Here is a 14163-nt window from a genome sequence, read left to right on the forward strand (position 1 = left end):
TAGAATAATAAGCCATTTTTTTTTTATGGATATAACCTTTCACATCCATTTAGCATTTGTGACACCCAAAAAAAAATCGGGTGTTATAATGATTTTTAGATAAGAAAATTACCGTAAAAGGAAAATGATTAATAATATACTATATATATAGGTGAGGTATGTGAATACACGGGGGTATTAAGGTGTGAATTGTTAATAAAGAATAGAACAAGATGAATTATGTTTTATCATTGCTATCTTCTTGGACATTCGGTGTTTATTCTTTCCTTGTTGCAAATTTATAAAATGTATTCCAAACTAAATTTACTATAGAATTTCTAGATAGTTCAGGGTGTCTTTTGATTATTTCATCAATATAAGTTTCACATGGATCGGATTCGTTAGTTTTCTGTGGGTCTAATTTCCATGAACTATATGCACTAAAAGTCTTTAAGTAGTTTTCATACTGTTGTAAAGTGCAAGTCTTGCAAATTTTTAAAATATTATTATTGTTAAATATTTGTTTGTTCTTTCTAAAATTCCTTGCATTAAAATATGATTCCTTGATATTATCAAATTTATTTGGGTCTAATTTAAAGTCATTTAACAGATTACGTAAGATATTTCTACCGGGTTGCTGCCAATATGGTCCCAATTGATTATCTGCATACGCAATATCAATAGTAATATCATCCAAATCTGGATAATCAATCAAAATGGCGTCAACATACCCCCAAATGGCAAGGGTTCCACCAGGTGCTAATAGATCATCGTATACAACTTTTTGAAAAGTATCAAAGTCAAACCAATGAACACACTGAGCTGCAGTAATTAAATCAAACTTATATGAGACGTAGTTCGATTGATCGACATTATCATATGAACAAACATCAAATTTTATGTCTAGGTTTGGATTGATGTTTGTTGTTACTTGTCTTTTCTGTAATTCATTATTGGCTTTTTGAATCATCACTGAAGATATATCGGTACCAAGAAAGTGTTTGTATGGTAAGTCCCCGTTTTCATGTAGCCTTTCATTTAAGTATTGTGACAGTTGAAAAGTGGCTGTGCCTGGTCCGCAACCAATATCCAATACACTTTGTCCAATTTTCTTATTCAATTGATTGATTTCATGATAATTTTTCAATATTTCATAAAACGATTCAGGATAATCTGGACGACTAAGAAAATATCCAATAGTGTTGAACGATTTATTTGAAAAAGCAGACATGTTAATTGTTATGAATGGTACTGTTGTTGTGAATTTGAACCCATAAAAATAAATGAGAAAAAATAAGGTGAACCTTATTTATGCTTTACTTTCTTTCTCACTTTCACTCTTGCTATATATGTCTATATATGTATATGTGCGTGTGTGTGTCCAAAACATTATTCTAAGTTTTTTACAATCATTCATTCTTGATCATGTAACTAAATTTTGAAAAGGTTAGGGTAAGCTGTCACGAAAAAAAGGCACAATCTATCGATATAATATTACTAGTCTTATTTTAAATTGTAAGTATCTTTTCTGAGGGCCCGGAGTTAAATGCTAAACAGTAAATCAAAAAAAAAAAAAAAAAAAAATAGATCTTCAAACAAAAAATATGTATATGTATGAGAAGCTAACAATTATAAATAGTAAGGTTTGATTATTACATTTTTGACACTTTCCATTTTCAAAACCAAGAATTAAGAAGTAACCAGGGCAAGATAAAACATAACAACTTTTATGTTAGATCAAATAAGGAAGGTTTTTTCATAATAAATAGTTTGTGTTGGTTTGTTTTAAAGTTTATAAGAAATAAAATAGGTAATAAATATCAATAGTAGTATTCAATTTCTATTGGGTATTATAATATGTTAATTAAAAAAGTATTTATTTAAATTTATCAGTTTTAGTACACATGTAACAACATATGTTAAGCTCTTCTTATATCACTTCAAGTATTAATTTTAACCTTTTCTTACTGATTTTTGTGTCTTGTCGAGGTTCGAACTGCAGTTGCTTTTTTTCTGTATTGTTTTCATATTGAATAATTGAATAATTTAATATATGTCGAAAAAAGAATACATCGAAAAGCAGATGCGAGTATATAACGACAAAGAATTGACATGTAACAAAACAGCAAGTTTGCAACTTGTAAATAAAATAATATTAGTCAGTAAATAACAATATATGCATATTTATTGACTGGTAAACTGATTGCTAGATAGCTAAATAAATAGATAGATTATTAAAAAAAATAGTTTTCAGTGGTTAATCTTCGAGAAATATAATTATTCCATTAAATACCATTATTATTGTTTTTGTTTTTGTTTTTGATCTAAGCTAAATATATTAAATGGATGATTCACAATTTGAATGTAAAACGTGTCATGAAAAGGGTTCCGCTGACCAATTAATGAAGCATTTATCTACAACCAGGCATAAAACGGTCATTGATATATCTGATCCACAAAACCCTGAAGAATTATGCTGTGAGGAATGTAAGGATAACAATAATGTTCATCAATTGGAAATTATCAGGTTTGGCGGCGATGATATGGATATTTATTGTAAGTCTTGTCTCAGTAAGTTATTGAACAATGAAGACAAAATTGATCAAGATATGAAACAAACCATGGTATCTTATTCATTAAATAATGGTGCTTTGCTTTCCTTTTGGATTAAATTCAAAATTTTCAGAGATTGTTACTGTTTGAAATGTGGGGATGATGAATTAAAGATGAATGTTAAGAAAATGAATCAAATCAAAAATAGTAGTAAGAGTAAAAATAACACGCTTAATACACATCCTTCAGTCTTTTGTGATAATTGTGTGAATAAATTACCTAAAAATGAAAGAGATTACTTTATATCGGAAGATTCACATAAATTCATTTATCATCTATTAAACATTCCTGAACCATCCAATAAATTAAAGAAACTAAATAGAAAAAGGAAAAGTTTGCGTGGGGGTAAAAGACGTTCAAAAAATAAACGTAACACAAAGAGTAAGATCTCTTCTAAAAAAGTACCGAAGCCGATGACTTTAATGCAGAAGATGACCAAAGAGGCGTTCTCTAATAAAAGAGAAAATTCCAAAATTATTAGTGCCTCTGATGTAAAGTTGAGCTCATTTAAAGGTTTTAAAGCAATTAATTCAGAGAGTAATTTACAAAGTTTGACTATAAAAATAGAGTCTATTTCTTTAAGTAATGGTACTAATACTAATAGTAATAAAGATAATGACAATAAGAATAAAACTTTATCCTTCGTTTTCAAGAAACCGGAAGGAAATAATATGACAAATGGTGTTGATAAAATTCAATCTACTCCTAATTTATCTCGATTAGAAAAAGAATCTAGTAAAAAAGATGTTAGTACTATTAGTTTAAAAAATGATTCAATTACTACAAAACAGAACGATAGGAAGAAGCAGAAAAATAAAACAAGCGAGAAAAATACCATAAAGAAACAATTTCAGACAGCATCCAATTCTAAACAAACAAAGTTGAACAAGTCATCTAACAAAAAGAATAAAAACATGCAAAAAGTTGCCTTAAAAAGTAACAATAACAAATTACGATCCGTTAAGGAGAAAGCTAAGACCAATTTTCCAAATGATAATAATACCATACAATCAAATAGAGGAAATAGTATAATGAGTAGAAAAGAAAGTAAAAGTCAAGTTGCATCTACATCATGGTCAAATGGATGGAGCAATAATTTAATTGGAACAGTGGTTGAATTAAATAACAACACGAGTGAATCTGGGGAAGAAGGAAATTTAAGGAATAAGAAAAATAATGAACAAACATTCCAATCCAAAACATGGTCAACTGGCTGGGATGATTCATTCAAGGGTGCCGAGGTATCTTCGCATTTGGAAGTTAAAGAGGCCTTTACAAAAAAGGTGATGAAGAAAGAAGATAAAAAGAAGAAGAAAGAGGACGAGAATAACAATTATCATGCCGTAGAGAATAAAAGCACTGAATCACAATACAGTGGAAATAGTATTGAAGAAGGTACTCATTTAAGAGCGTATGAAAAATTCAAGCCCGTTTTAGCATACCCGGATATGAAAACTTATTGTGATACATTTTCTTATGCTCTTTTTCAAGAAGAAAGACTAGAATCTTCTTTTATGAAAGATATTAAGATCATGTGGCCTTTAGACAAAAAGGAAAGTGTTTTTGTTTTTAAAACGTCCACAAATAATCCAGAATTACAATATGTCCTAGCTCCCCATTTGTTGAAAGCAGGTCGTATTCCATTTAACCAGATGCAACCGTTAATGCTAGTCAATAAATATGATGACACTCAAGTATGGTATTGTTTTATTAAAGAAGTGGCTAAAGTACGTAAAGAGTATCATGTTTTAGTAGAATTATTTCCATGGAATAAATTAGTGTTACCTACAACTTTAGGTAGTGATGATTTAATGATACTTCCTACCTCGGTACAAACAAATAGAATTTTATTTTCTATGACTAGATTAACTAATCCTAAATTTATTCAGTTATTATTGGGTAATGAAAAGATTAAACAGATTAAGTTTAATAATAGGTTAAAATTTAGTAGAGATACATTGAATGAATCTCAAAAGGATGCTGTTGAAACTGTATTGAATAATAGTGTCACAGTAATACAAGGTCCTCCTGGTACTGGTAAGACATCCACTATTGAGGAAATTATTGTTCAGCTGATAGAGAACTTACATACATATCCTATTCTTTGTGTGGCAGCCTCTAATATTGCAATTGATAACATTGCAGAAAAATTGATGGAATCTAAACCAGATATAAAGATTCTAAGGATTTTATCAGATCGAAAAGAATCAGAATATGCAATGGACCATCCATTGGGATCAGTATGTTTACATAATTTGATTATGCGGGATTTACCAGATGATGTTAGAAATAATTATTTAGCAAAACAAAGAGGTGAGATTCTTAGTGCGAACGCAGACAGGAAACTGTATGAAAATGTCACTAAATATATCACAGCTCATGTATGCCGCGCTCAAGTTATCTTAACTACAAACATGACCGCTGGAGGACGTCAATTGAAAGTCATTAAAGAATTACCAGTGGTAATTATGGATGAATCTACACAATCATCAGAAGTCTCTACCTTAGTGCCTTTATCTCTGCCAGGGATTAAGAAATTTGTGTTTGTTGGTGATGACAAGCAATTATCAAGTTTCAGTAATGTATTACAATTAGAGATGTCACTTTTTGAAAGAATTCTTAAAAATGGATCGTATGAGGAACCAAAAATGTTGAACACGCAGTACCGTATGCATCCACAAGTCAGTGAATTCCCAATTGCTCATATCTATGACAACAAATTACAAAATGGTGTCACCAAGACAGACAAGAGTTGGGATGGTATTAAGTATCCATTATATTTTATTAGTTGTAGGAAAGGATCAGAGACCAAAGTTACAAATGACTCTATGAATAGGGGTGATAACGTTGTTAGTAACAGTTTTCGTTTGCAAGGTTACACATATATCAATACATATGAATGTGACATTATTATTAGTGTAATTTATAAACTATTGGACGAGAAACATGTTTCGCTAGAGGATATTGGTGTTGTCACACCATACTCTGCACAAAGAGATTATATATCGTCTCGTCTTGTTGAAGATATGGTCATTAATCCGAAGGGTTTGGCTATGGTGCAAGAGATAGAAGAAGACAAATTTAGCGAAAAGAAGGACAATGGTCTACTAAGCACTATTAATGGAATTCAATCTCATACGGTTAATATTATTAATGGGTTACAAGTGGCTACCGTTGATTCATATCAAGGACATGAAAAGAATTTTATCATTTTCTCATGTGTTAGAAGTAACAAGGAGAATAAAATAGGTTTTTTAATGGACAAACGTCGTTTAAATGTGGCACTGACAAGAAGCAAGTATGGATTGATTCTCGTTGGAAACGACTCTGTGTTAGAGCGCGGAGGTGGTATGTGGCGAACATATATACGTTATCTACGTGGGCGTAAGTTGATCTTTCCTTCATTAGATCAGTATTGAAAGTGTATTTATAAATGTTTCTGTGTACGTGTGTGCATGTGTGTATTCATAATACATGACTGCTAATGATAAATTTTCCAAGTGTTTTCTATCTACAATATACAATACAACTCTTCATGGGGTTTTCTAGGCTTACAATTTAGTTACCCTCCCTTTGTTTATCATGTTGAACGATGCGTATGATGAGTGATTTATCTATAGTGTCTGTTAGTATTGTTTTATTTTTCTTTTTGGATCAAAGACGGTGGTGTGATGTGTGGTGTGTGAAGTGGAAAAGGGGAGGGGGACGGGAGGGGCAAAAGGAGAAGGCCGAGAAATAGAGAAAGAAGGGTGAGTGTCTCTTAGTTTCTTTGTTTGATCCAAGTTCAAACGTTATTACTCTAAGAACACTTTGCGTACTTTGTATACTTTGATAAGGTTTTTTTTATGGTAATCTGTTTTATCATAATTGGCACGATTAGTCTTACCAATTCAACCTTTAAGTATTAGATAAAATATTATCTGATTCATTTGTTGTTACTTTTGGTTCTCTCTCTCTCTTTTTTCTTTTCGTTTGGTATTTTTTTTTGTTCTTTTTACATTTCACTTTAAGGTAGAAAAGATCAGATCTAGATAGATTCACTTTTGTGGAATAGTTTTGGAACTTTAACTATTACTTGTTATTAAACAGAACGATAAAATAAAATATAGAACACGTGTGATCATCAAGAGCTAATAATCATCACAAGATCCTGAGAATATACATATATACACACATACATACATAAAAGAAAAGTAAAGAAATGTCTCTAAGTCGTGAAGATTCCATATATTTAGCTAAGTTGACCGAACAGGCCGAACGTTATGAAGAAATGGTCGAAAATATGAAGAACGTTGCCTCTGCAGGTCAAGAATTATCTGTTGAAGAAAGAAATTTACTGTCTGTTGCTTATAAGAACGTTATTGGTGGTCGTCGTGCTTCATGGAGAATCGTTTCATCTATTGAACAAAAGGAAGAATCAAAGGAAAACTCACAACATCAAGTTGAGTTAATTAAAAACTATCGTTCTAAGATTGAAGCTGAATTAACGAATATCTCGAATGATGTTTTATCTGTGTTGGATAAGTATCTGATTCCAACAGCTAGCACCGGAGAATCCAAAGTGTTTTATTATAAGATGAAAGGTGACTACTACCGTTATCTAGCTGAATTTTCCCAGGACCAAGCGAGAGTCGATGCTGCTGAATCATCTTTACAGGCTTACACTACTGCCACCGAAATTGCCACCACTGAATTGCCACCCACTCATCCAATTAGATTAGGTTTGGCTCTTAATTTCTCTGTCTTCTATTATGAAATTCAAAATTCACCAGATAAGGCATGTCATTTGGCCAAACAAGCCTTTGATGATGCTATTGCTGAATTGGACACATTATCCGAAGAATCTTATAAGGACAGTACTTTAATCATGCAATTGCTCAGAGACAATCTAACCTTATGGACTTCTGACATGACTGAAGGTCCTATCTCTAACGAATCACAACAACAGCAACAAGATCAACAACAGGTTGGTGATGATGATAACGATGATGAAGGTATCCCTCCAAAATAAGGTAAGAAAAAATAAAATAAAATAACGTAAAGAATTTTTTTTTTGGAGAACTAATGTTTATGAATTAGGATGAGAAAAAAAATAATAATAATAACATTACTGAAAGTACAAAAGAATAAACAAGAAAATAAAGGATTTTTTTTTAAAAAAAAAACGTACATAAGGATGATTCAAAGATATGAAAAATCGGAACGGGAATAATAAATAAAATTGGTTTAATTGATTTTGATTTCCTTTATTAATCTTTTTTTTTTGTATCCTGCAAGAGTGTTCTTGAAAAATGTTATGATTATTATCGTTGCTACTACTATTATTATCATTACTTTTAATTTAATTTTATTTTATTATGTCTTTTAATTTTTTTTTTATTTTTGATATTACTTTGTTATTTTAATAATTATTGATGACTATTTCTTTTTTTTTATTTATACCTTCTTATAAAAAAAAATTAATTATTCTGTTTTATTTTTTTTTATTATACTATTTTATGTTACTATACTATACTTTACTCTGTTTTATTTTAACCTATTTTATCAACATATATATATGAATGTTAGACTGCGCTATTTTTTGTGTCTTTTTACACAATTTACATTTTATGGCAGTATAGACTTTTATTGCTTCAGCTTTTTTCTTTTTCAGTTTTATTTGCTTACTATATCTGCGAATTTAGTAGAAGAATCATCTACATATAATATATATGATTTAAAAATATGCAATCATTACGATTTTTATATTTTTCTTGGAAGTTTTCATAGCTTTCGGATATTTGTATATAAAAAAAATAGGAGGGGGGGAGCAAATGAGAGGTGTCAGATCTGCATATACATATACATATAAATATGACGGGTGTGTACACATACATTATAGGTATATAGGTAGGTATGTTTGTTCAGCTATAGACTTGGTTTGTATGAAATATTGGAGATGAGGGAGGGGAGGGGGGAATAAAAAGAAAAACATAACAGCGTCAGTTTTTTCTTTTTTTTTTTCCTTTTTTTTTTCTTTTTTGTTTTGCCCTGTTTTTTTATTTTCCCCCTCCATTGTCATTTTGTCCCTGCTCTGTGTAACTTTCAAATTTTGTCTTGTTCTTTTCATTTTTTTGATTTTTTGTTTTTGTTTTTTTATCAAATTCTCTTTTGTTCCTTGTTTTTGTTTATTCTTCCAGGTTATGAATAACTGACTTCTTGGAATTGGACACTTTCACATATAGGGGTAAAAAAAAATTGACTTAAGTATATGAAAAGTAGGAAGTTGTAGGAGGTCTTGTGTTTATATGGTTGTTATTGATGATAACACTTGTGTGTATATATTATAGATAAATCTTGCTCTATAGTTGTATCAATCGAGTATAGACAAGCTGAACCCAGATAAATAGACAAGTTAGTTTTTTTTTTCATTTATTTTGTGTCTGTCTGCGTCTGCGTGTCTGTTATTCATTATGTTATCTACTATTTCGCGTTTACAAGCTCCTAAATCATTAATAGGTAGGTCGATTGTGTCTGGTACCATTACTTCTACCTCCACTTCCACTATCCAAAATTCTCTATTGTCAGTGACAAAAAGGAGAACATACTCAACAGATAAAACTAAAGATCAATCAATACCAAATACTGAAAACGATGTCGTCACAATTGAATTACCAGAAAAATCATTCGAAGGTTATTTGGTTGACATTCCATCATTAACCTATCAAACCAGTAAATCTTCACTTCTACAAATGTATAAAGATATGGTTATTATCAGAAGAATGGAAATGGCATGTGATGCCCTATATAAAGCTAAAAAGATTAGAGGGTTCTGCCATTTATCTGTGGGCCAAGAAGCTATTGCTGTTGGTGTGGAAAATGCTATCACAAAATTGGATTCGGTTATCACTTCCTACAGATGTCATGGTTTCACCTATATGAGAGGGGCATCTGTAAAGAGTGTCCTTGCAGAATTGATGGGTAGAAGAGAGGGTGTGTCCTTCGGTAAAGGTGGATCTATGCATCTTTACGCACCAGGCTTTTATGGTGGTAACGGTATTGTCGGTGCACAAGTCCCATTAGGTACTGGTTTAGCTTTTGCCCATCAATACAAGAATGAGGACGCATGTTCTTTCACTTTATATGGGGATGGTGCTTCTAACCAAGGACAAGTCTTTGAATCGTTCAATATGGCTAAATTGTTTAATTTGCCTGTTGTCTATTGTTGTGAAAATAATAAATATGGGATGGGTACTGCCGCTTCTAGATCTTCTGCTATGACCGAATACTACAAACGTGGTCAATATATTCCCGGTATTAAAGTCAATGGGATGGATGTGCTTGCTGTCTACCAAGCTTCTAAATTTGCAAAGGATTGGTGTGTATCCGGTAAAGGTCCATTGTTATTGGAGTTCGAGACTTATCGTTACGGTGGTCATTCCATGTCTGACCCAGGTACCACCTATAGAACAAGAGAAGAGATCCAAAACATGAGATCTAAGAATGACCCAATTGCAGGTTTGAAGATGCATTTGACTGAATTGGGTATTGCTACTGAGAGTGAAGTTAAAGCTTACGATAAAGCTGCTAGAAAGTATGTTGATGAACAAGTTGCTTTGGCTGATAAAGCTGCCCCACCTGAACCTAAATTGTCCATCTTATTTGAGGATGTTTATGTTAAAGGAACTGAGATTCCAACTTTAAGAGGCAGAATTCAAGAAGATACTTGGGATTTTGAAAAGAATGATTTTGCTAAGACCTACTAAAATTAAAACAACATGAAAAATAACGAGTAAAAATTCTTTTCTATTTGTGTCTTTTTTTGTTTTGTTTTGTTTTTTTTCTTGCTTATTGTTGATATTATAATAAAACAAACAAGGAAATGAAAATATTCATATTATTAGTATACTTGTAATTGTCGTTATCTTCTTTTCTTATTTATTCTTTGTTGATCACTTTTTTAATTTGAATGTTATATATCTCAAATAATTATGTGCAGATATTTACTTATTCCTTTAAAGCTTCTATATCTATTCAAGGTAAATATAATACATATATATTTGTTTATATGTATTACAGGCCATTACATTTATTTATATGGATGATAGTACAGTTTACCAAAATGAAAAGTGTGTATCCACGGAAGAAAGTCCTTTTCGATCCGTTTGCTCTTCCGCGGAGTTCAACTAAAAAAAATGATGTTTTATCTATATGTCTATATACCTCATAGGCTGGTGATTTAGAACCCTTAATTTACAATCAATATGTTCTTTCCTATTGAGTTATTTTAGCCGCTCAAGTCTTATAATGTAAACCGTATATATATATATATATATATATATATAATAATGTATTTTTTTTTTCTTTTATCAACAACTACCTATTTCTGAACTGTTTGTACCATTGTAATCATTAAGTATATCACTACCTCCAACCCCAAGGATCAGACCTTTCTTGTTTTATTTATTTTATTTTTTTTTTGCTTTTTAATTCAATGACAGAAGAAGCTAAACAAACTGTCATATCAGTTGATGAATTACAAAACTATGGCATAAACGTATCAGATATACAGAAATTAAAGTCAGGTGGCATCTTCACGATTAATACCGTTCTTTCCACAACCAGACGCCATCTGTGCAAAATTAAAGGTCTTTCAGAAGTAAAGGTAGAGAAGATCAAGGAATCCGCAAGTAAAATTATAACTATTGGATTTATACCGGCTACTCTACAGATGGATATTAGAAAAAAAATATTTTCTTTATCAACTGGGTCTAAAAATTTGGATTCAATACTAGGTGGTGGCATTATGACCATGAGTATAACTGAAGTGTTTGGTGAGTTTAGATGTGGTAAGACACAGATGTCGCATACCTTATGTGTTACAACACAATTACCCAAAGAGATGGGTGGCGGTGAAGGGAAAGTGGCTTATATTGACACAGAAGGTACTTTTAGACCAGAAAGAATAAAACAGATTGCTGAAAAATATGATTTGGATCCAGAAACCTGTTTAGAAAACGTGACTTATGCAAGAGCACTTAACAGCGAACATCAAATGGAATTAGTCGAGCAATTAGGTAGTGAATTGAGTTCTGGTGATTATAGATTAATAATAGTTGATTCAATAATGGCCAATTTTAGAGTAGATTATTGTGGTAGAGGTGAATTAAATGAAAGACAACAAAAATTAAATCAGCATTTATCAAAACTGAATCGTCTTGCAGAAGAATTTAATGTTGCTGTTTTTATGACAAATCAAGTCCAATCTGATCCTGGTGCTTCTGCACTTTTTGCATCTGCCGATGGTAGAAAACCGGTCGGTGGTCATGTTCTGGCACATGCATCAGCCACGAGAATCTTATTGAGAAAGGGTCGTGGTGATGAACGAGTAGCTAAATTACAAGATTCTCCAGATATGCCTGAGAAGGAATGTGTTTATATTATCACCCAAAGTGGTATCTCTGATTCTACAGATTAATAGAGGAACTTTGTTTTTTGTTTTTTTGTTTTTTTATATTTAGTTGGCTAACTTAACACTCTAGTTGGGGATAAAGAGGTTCTGGGCATTTTTCATAATTTTAAGGGAACAAAAATGAGAAAAAAAAAAAAGAGAAGAATTTACAGTAATAATACAATAAATAGTAAAACGTTTTTAATAATTACAAACATATCTATTTTTAATGGTTTTACTTAAGGATAGACAAAATCAAACAAACAAATAAATAAATGTACTTTTTAAATTATTTTCTTAAAAAATTTGAATAATTTAAACCAAACCTTCAGAATGATTTATGTCATTCAACTCATCTCTTATTTCACTACTACTGTAATCAATTAATATTTCGTTATCCTCGTTAAACTTATTACTTTCAACATAACTTTCATCTTCATTTTTATTATCATTGTCATATTCAATTTCATAACCTGGAAATACAAGAGGCTTCATTAATGAAAGAAATGGAAAATCATAAAATTGATCTCTCTGTTTAGATAATTGGAAAAAATTAAATTTATCTTTACCAAATAAATAATACATCATTTTATCCATATTAGATATTAATTTCGATAATTCTTGATATTCTAGTTCTTGTGGAAACATTAACATCTTATCTCCTATTGAATTAGAAATAATAGAATTGATTACACCACCTTGATCTAATTGATTTTCGTAGTTACAAACATATCTAAATGGACTACAATCAAATTGATTCTGTCCGAAACTATTCGATGATTCATGTAGCATGGATAAATCAATTATAAATGAATTATTACTTGAAAATATTCTTTCTTGACTTTCTTCCTCCACAATATACGACAGTTCTTGTATATGACCATCGTCAATATTACTTAATGATGGATTCATTTCATTAAACACTTCAACATTAGATGTATTTAAGCAATTTGAAAAGCAAGAATGCTGTCCTATTCTTGATAATGATTCATCCATTAACAGAGAATTAAATTCATCTAATCCATGAACATAAAGATCATATAATTCATCATTTTCATCGATGAATTGGATATTAGAATTAGATTTTTGTTTATCAGAATAATCCTTCAATCGTGGTTTCCCCTTATATATAGGTTTGAGAGTTTTGATTATGGGTGTTTTTAGATTTAAATTAACCGTTTGCATAATATGTTAAACAATTTGTGCTTATTCACTTGTGATATTTTCTGTTTTACTTATTAACTATAATGAGATATTAATACAATAAAAAGGAGAGCGAATTCAAAAAGTTGAAAACAAACAATTGGTTACTAATTGTCCAGAATCACTCTAAATGCTTAATTGTCTATGCATTCTCTATATTTTTTGTTTGTGTTTCATTGAATTCGAATTTATGACACACAATCCTTATTGGGAGATCAACTAAGTACAAAAGAAAAGAAAAGAAAAAAAAAAGAAAAGAAAACAAAAATAAATTCAAGCCTTGAAAGTAGCAAAAAAAATGTCGACATCAAAAAAGTCCTTCCATTCTTTTGTTGATATCTTGAGAATCGACATATGGAACTGTGGAAAAGCACAAAATTAAAGTAAGGACAGATAACCGGCCATCAATTTCCGAGCAGTATCATGATCTAATTACTTCTCTAATACATTACTAGAACTCATTAAATTATTAATATAATCTTGCAGATGCTCATTTTCACGTTGTAAATCATCACAAATCTTATGTTGTTCCAAACTTTTATTCCAAAGTAAGTCTAATGTGTCTCTAAGTAATTTGGTTTCCTTTAATAACTTTTCATCTTGTTTTATATTTTTAGAAGATTTTGTAGTTTCTATAGATGATAAGGTCGTATCGGATTTGGATTCCTTTAATAAGTTGTTATCGGTATTATTATCAATAGTGTTATTGTTCTCCATTTATTATAAATACTGTAACAAAAAGAAAAAGGTAAAAAAAGAAGGAAGTTAGAAAGTATTTGAACTGAATTATTGAATACCTTGTTTTTACAACTATAATATGGTAATGAAAAAGTACCTTTATTTACTTTAAGCCCTACTTGATCTAACCATAAGACTTTTTTATAGATATGATATTTCTTATCTTCACTCTAGAGATGAAAGGATAAATTGAAATTTTT

At 30.6% G+C, this 14163-nt stretch overlaps 7 protein-coding genes across 7 annotated transcripts; 4 read left to right on the forward strand and 3 right to left on the reverse strand.

Annotated features, from left to right (window-relative positions):
• Positions 1–256: 256 nt before the first annotated feature.
• On the reverse strand, positions 257–1210 carry TMT1 (trans-aconitate 3-methyltransferase; the record flags this gene model as incomplete). The annotated part of the gene is made up of 1 exon (XM_064861391.1): positions 257–1210. The coding sequence occupies one exon, from the start codon at positions 1208–1210 to the stop codon at positions 257–259; it is 954 nt and encodes a 317-aa protein (XP_064717068.1).
• Positions 1211–2321: 1111 nt separating this feature from the next.
• On the forward strand, positions 2322–6011 carry ECM32 (RNA helicase; the record flags this gene model as incomplete). Its single annotated transcript, XM_064861392.1, has 1 exon — positions 2322–6011. One exon carries the CDS (start codon positions 2322–2324, stop codon positions 6009–6011), a length of 3690 nt encoding a protein of 1229 aa, XP_064717069.1.
• Positions 6012–6793: 782 nt separating this feature from the next.
• BMH1 (14-3-3 family protein BMH1) lies at positions 6794–7603 on the forward strand (the record flags this gene model as incomplete). The annotated part of the gene is made up of 1 exon (XM_064861393.1): positions 6794–7603. The coding sequence occupies one exon, from the start codon at positions 6794–6796 to the stop codon at positions 7601–7603; it is 810 nt and encodes a 269-aa protein (XP_064717070.1).
• Positions 7604–9044: 1441 nt separating this feature from the next.
• Positions 9045–10337, forward strand: PDA1 (pyruvate dehydrogenase (acetyl-transferring) subunit E1 alpha; the record flags this gene model as incomplete). Its single annotated transcript, XM_064861394.1, has 1 exon — positions 9045–10337. The coding sequence occupies one exon, from the start codon at positions 9045–9047 to the stop codon at positions 10335–10337; it is 1293 nt and encodes a 430-aa protein (XP_064717071.1).
• Positions 10338–11065: 728 nt separating this feature from the next.
• On the forward strand, positions 11066–12049 carry DMC1 (recombinase DMC1; the record flags this gene model as incomplete). The annotated part of the gene is made up of 1 exon (XM_064861395.1): positions 11066–12049. The coding sequence occupies one exon, from the start codon at positions 11066–11068 to the stop codon at positions 12047–12049; it is 984 nt and encodes a 327-aa protein (XP_064717072.1).
• A 288-nt stretch (positions 12050–12337) lies between these two features.
• On the reverse strand, positions 12338–13207 carry ISC10 (Isc10p; the record flags this gene model as incomplete). The annotated part of the gene is made up of 1 exon (XM_064861396.1): positions 12338–13207. One exon carries the CDS (start codon positions 13205–13207, stop codon positions 12338–12340), a length of 870 nt encoding a protein of 289 aa, XP_064717073.1.
• Positions 13208–13657: 450 nt separating this feature from the next.
• On the reverse strand, positions 13658–13942 carry SLO1 (Slo1p; the record flags this gene model as incomplete). The annotated part of the gene is made up of 1 exon (XM_064861397.1): positions 13658–13942. One exon carries the CDS (start codon positions 13940–13942, stop codon positions 13658–13660), a length of 285 nt encoding a protein of 94 aa, XP_064717074.1.
• Between the last annotated feature and the right edge of the window lie 221 nt (positions 13943–14163).

The sequence above is a fragment of the Arxiozyma heterogenica genome, assembly GCF_036370985.1.
Source record: "Arxiozyma heterogenica strain weizmannii chromosome Unknown scaffold_7, whole genome shotgun sequence".
Lineage (NCBI taxonomy): Eukaryota > Fungi > Ascomycota > Saccharomycetes > Saccharomycetales > Saccharomycetaceae > Arxiozyma > Arxiozyma heterogenica.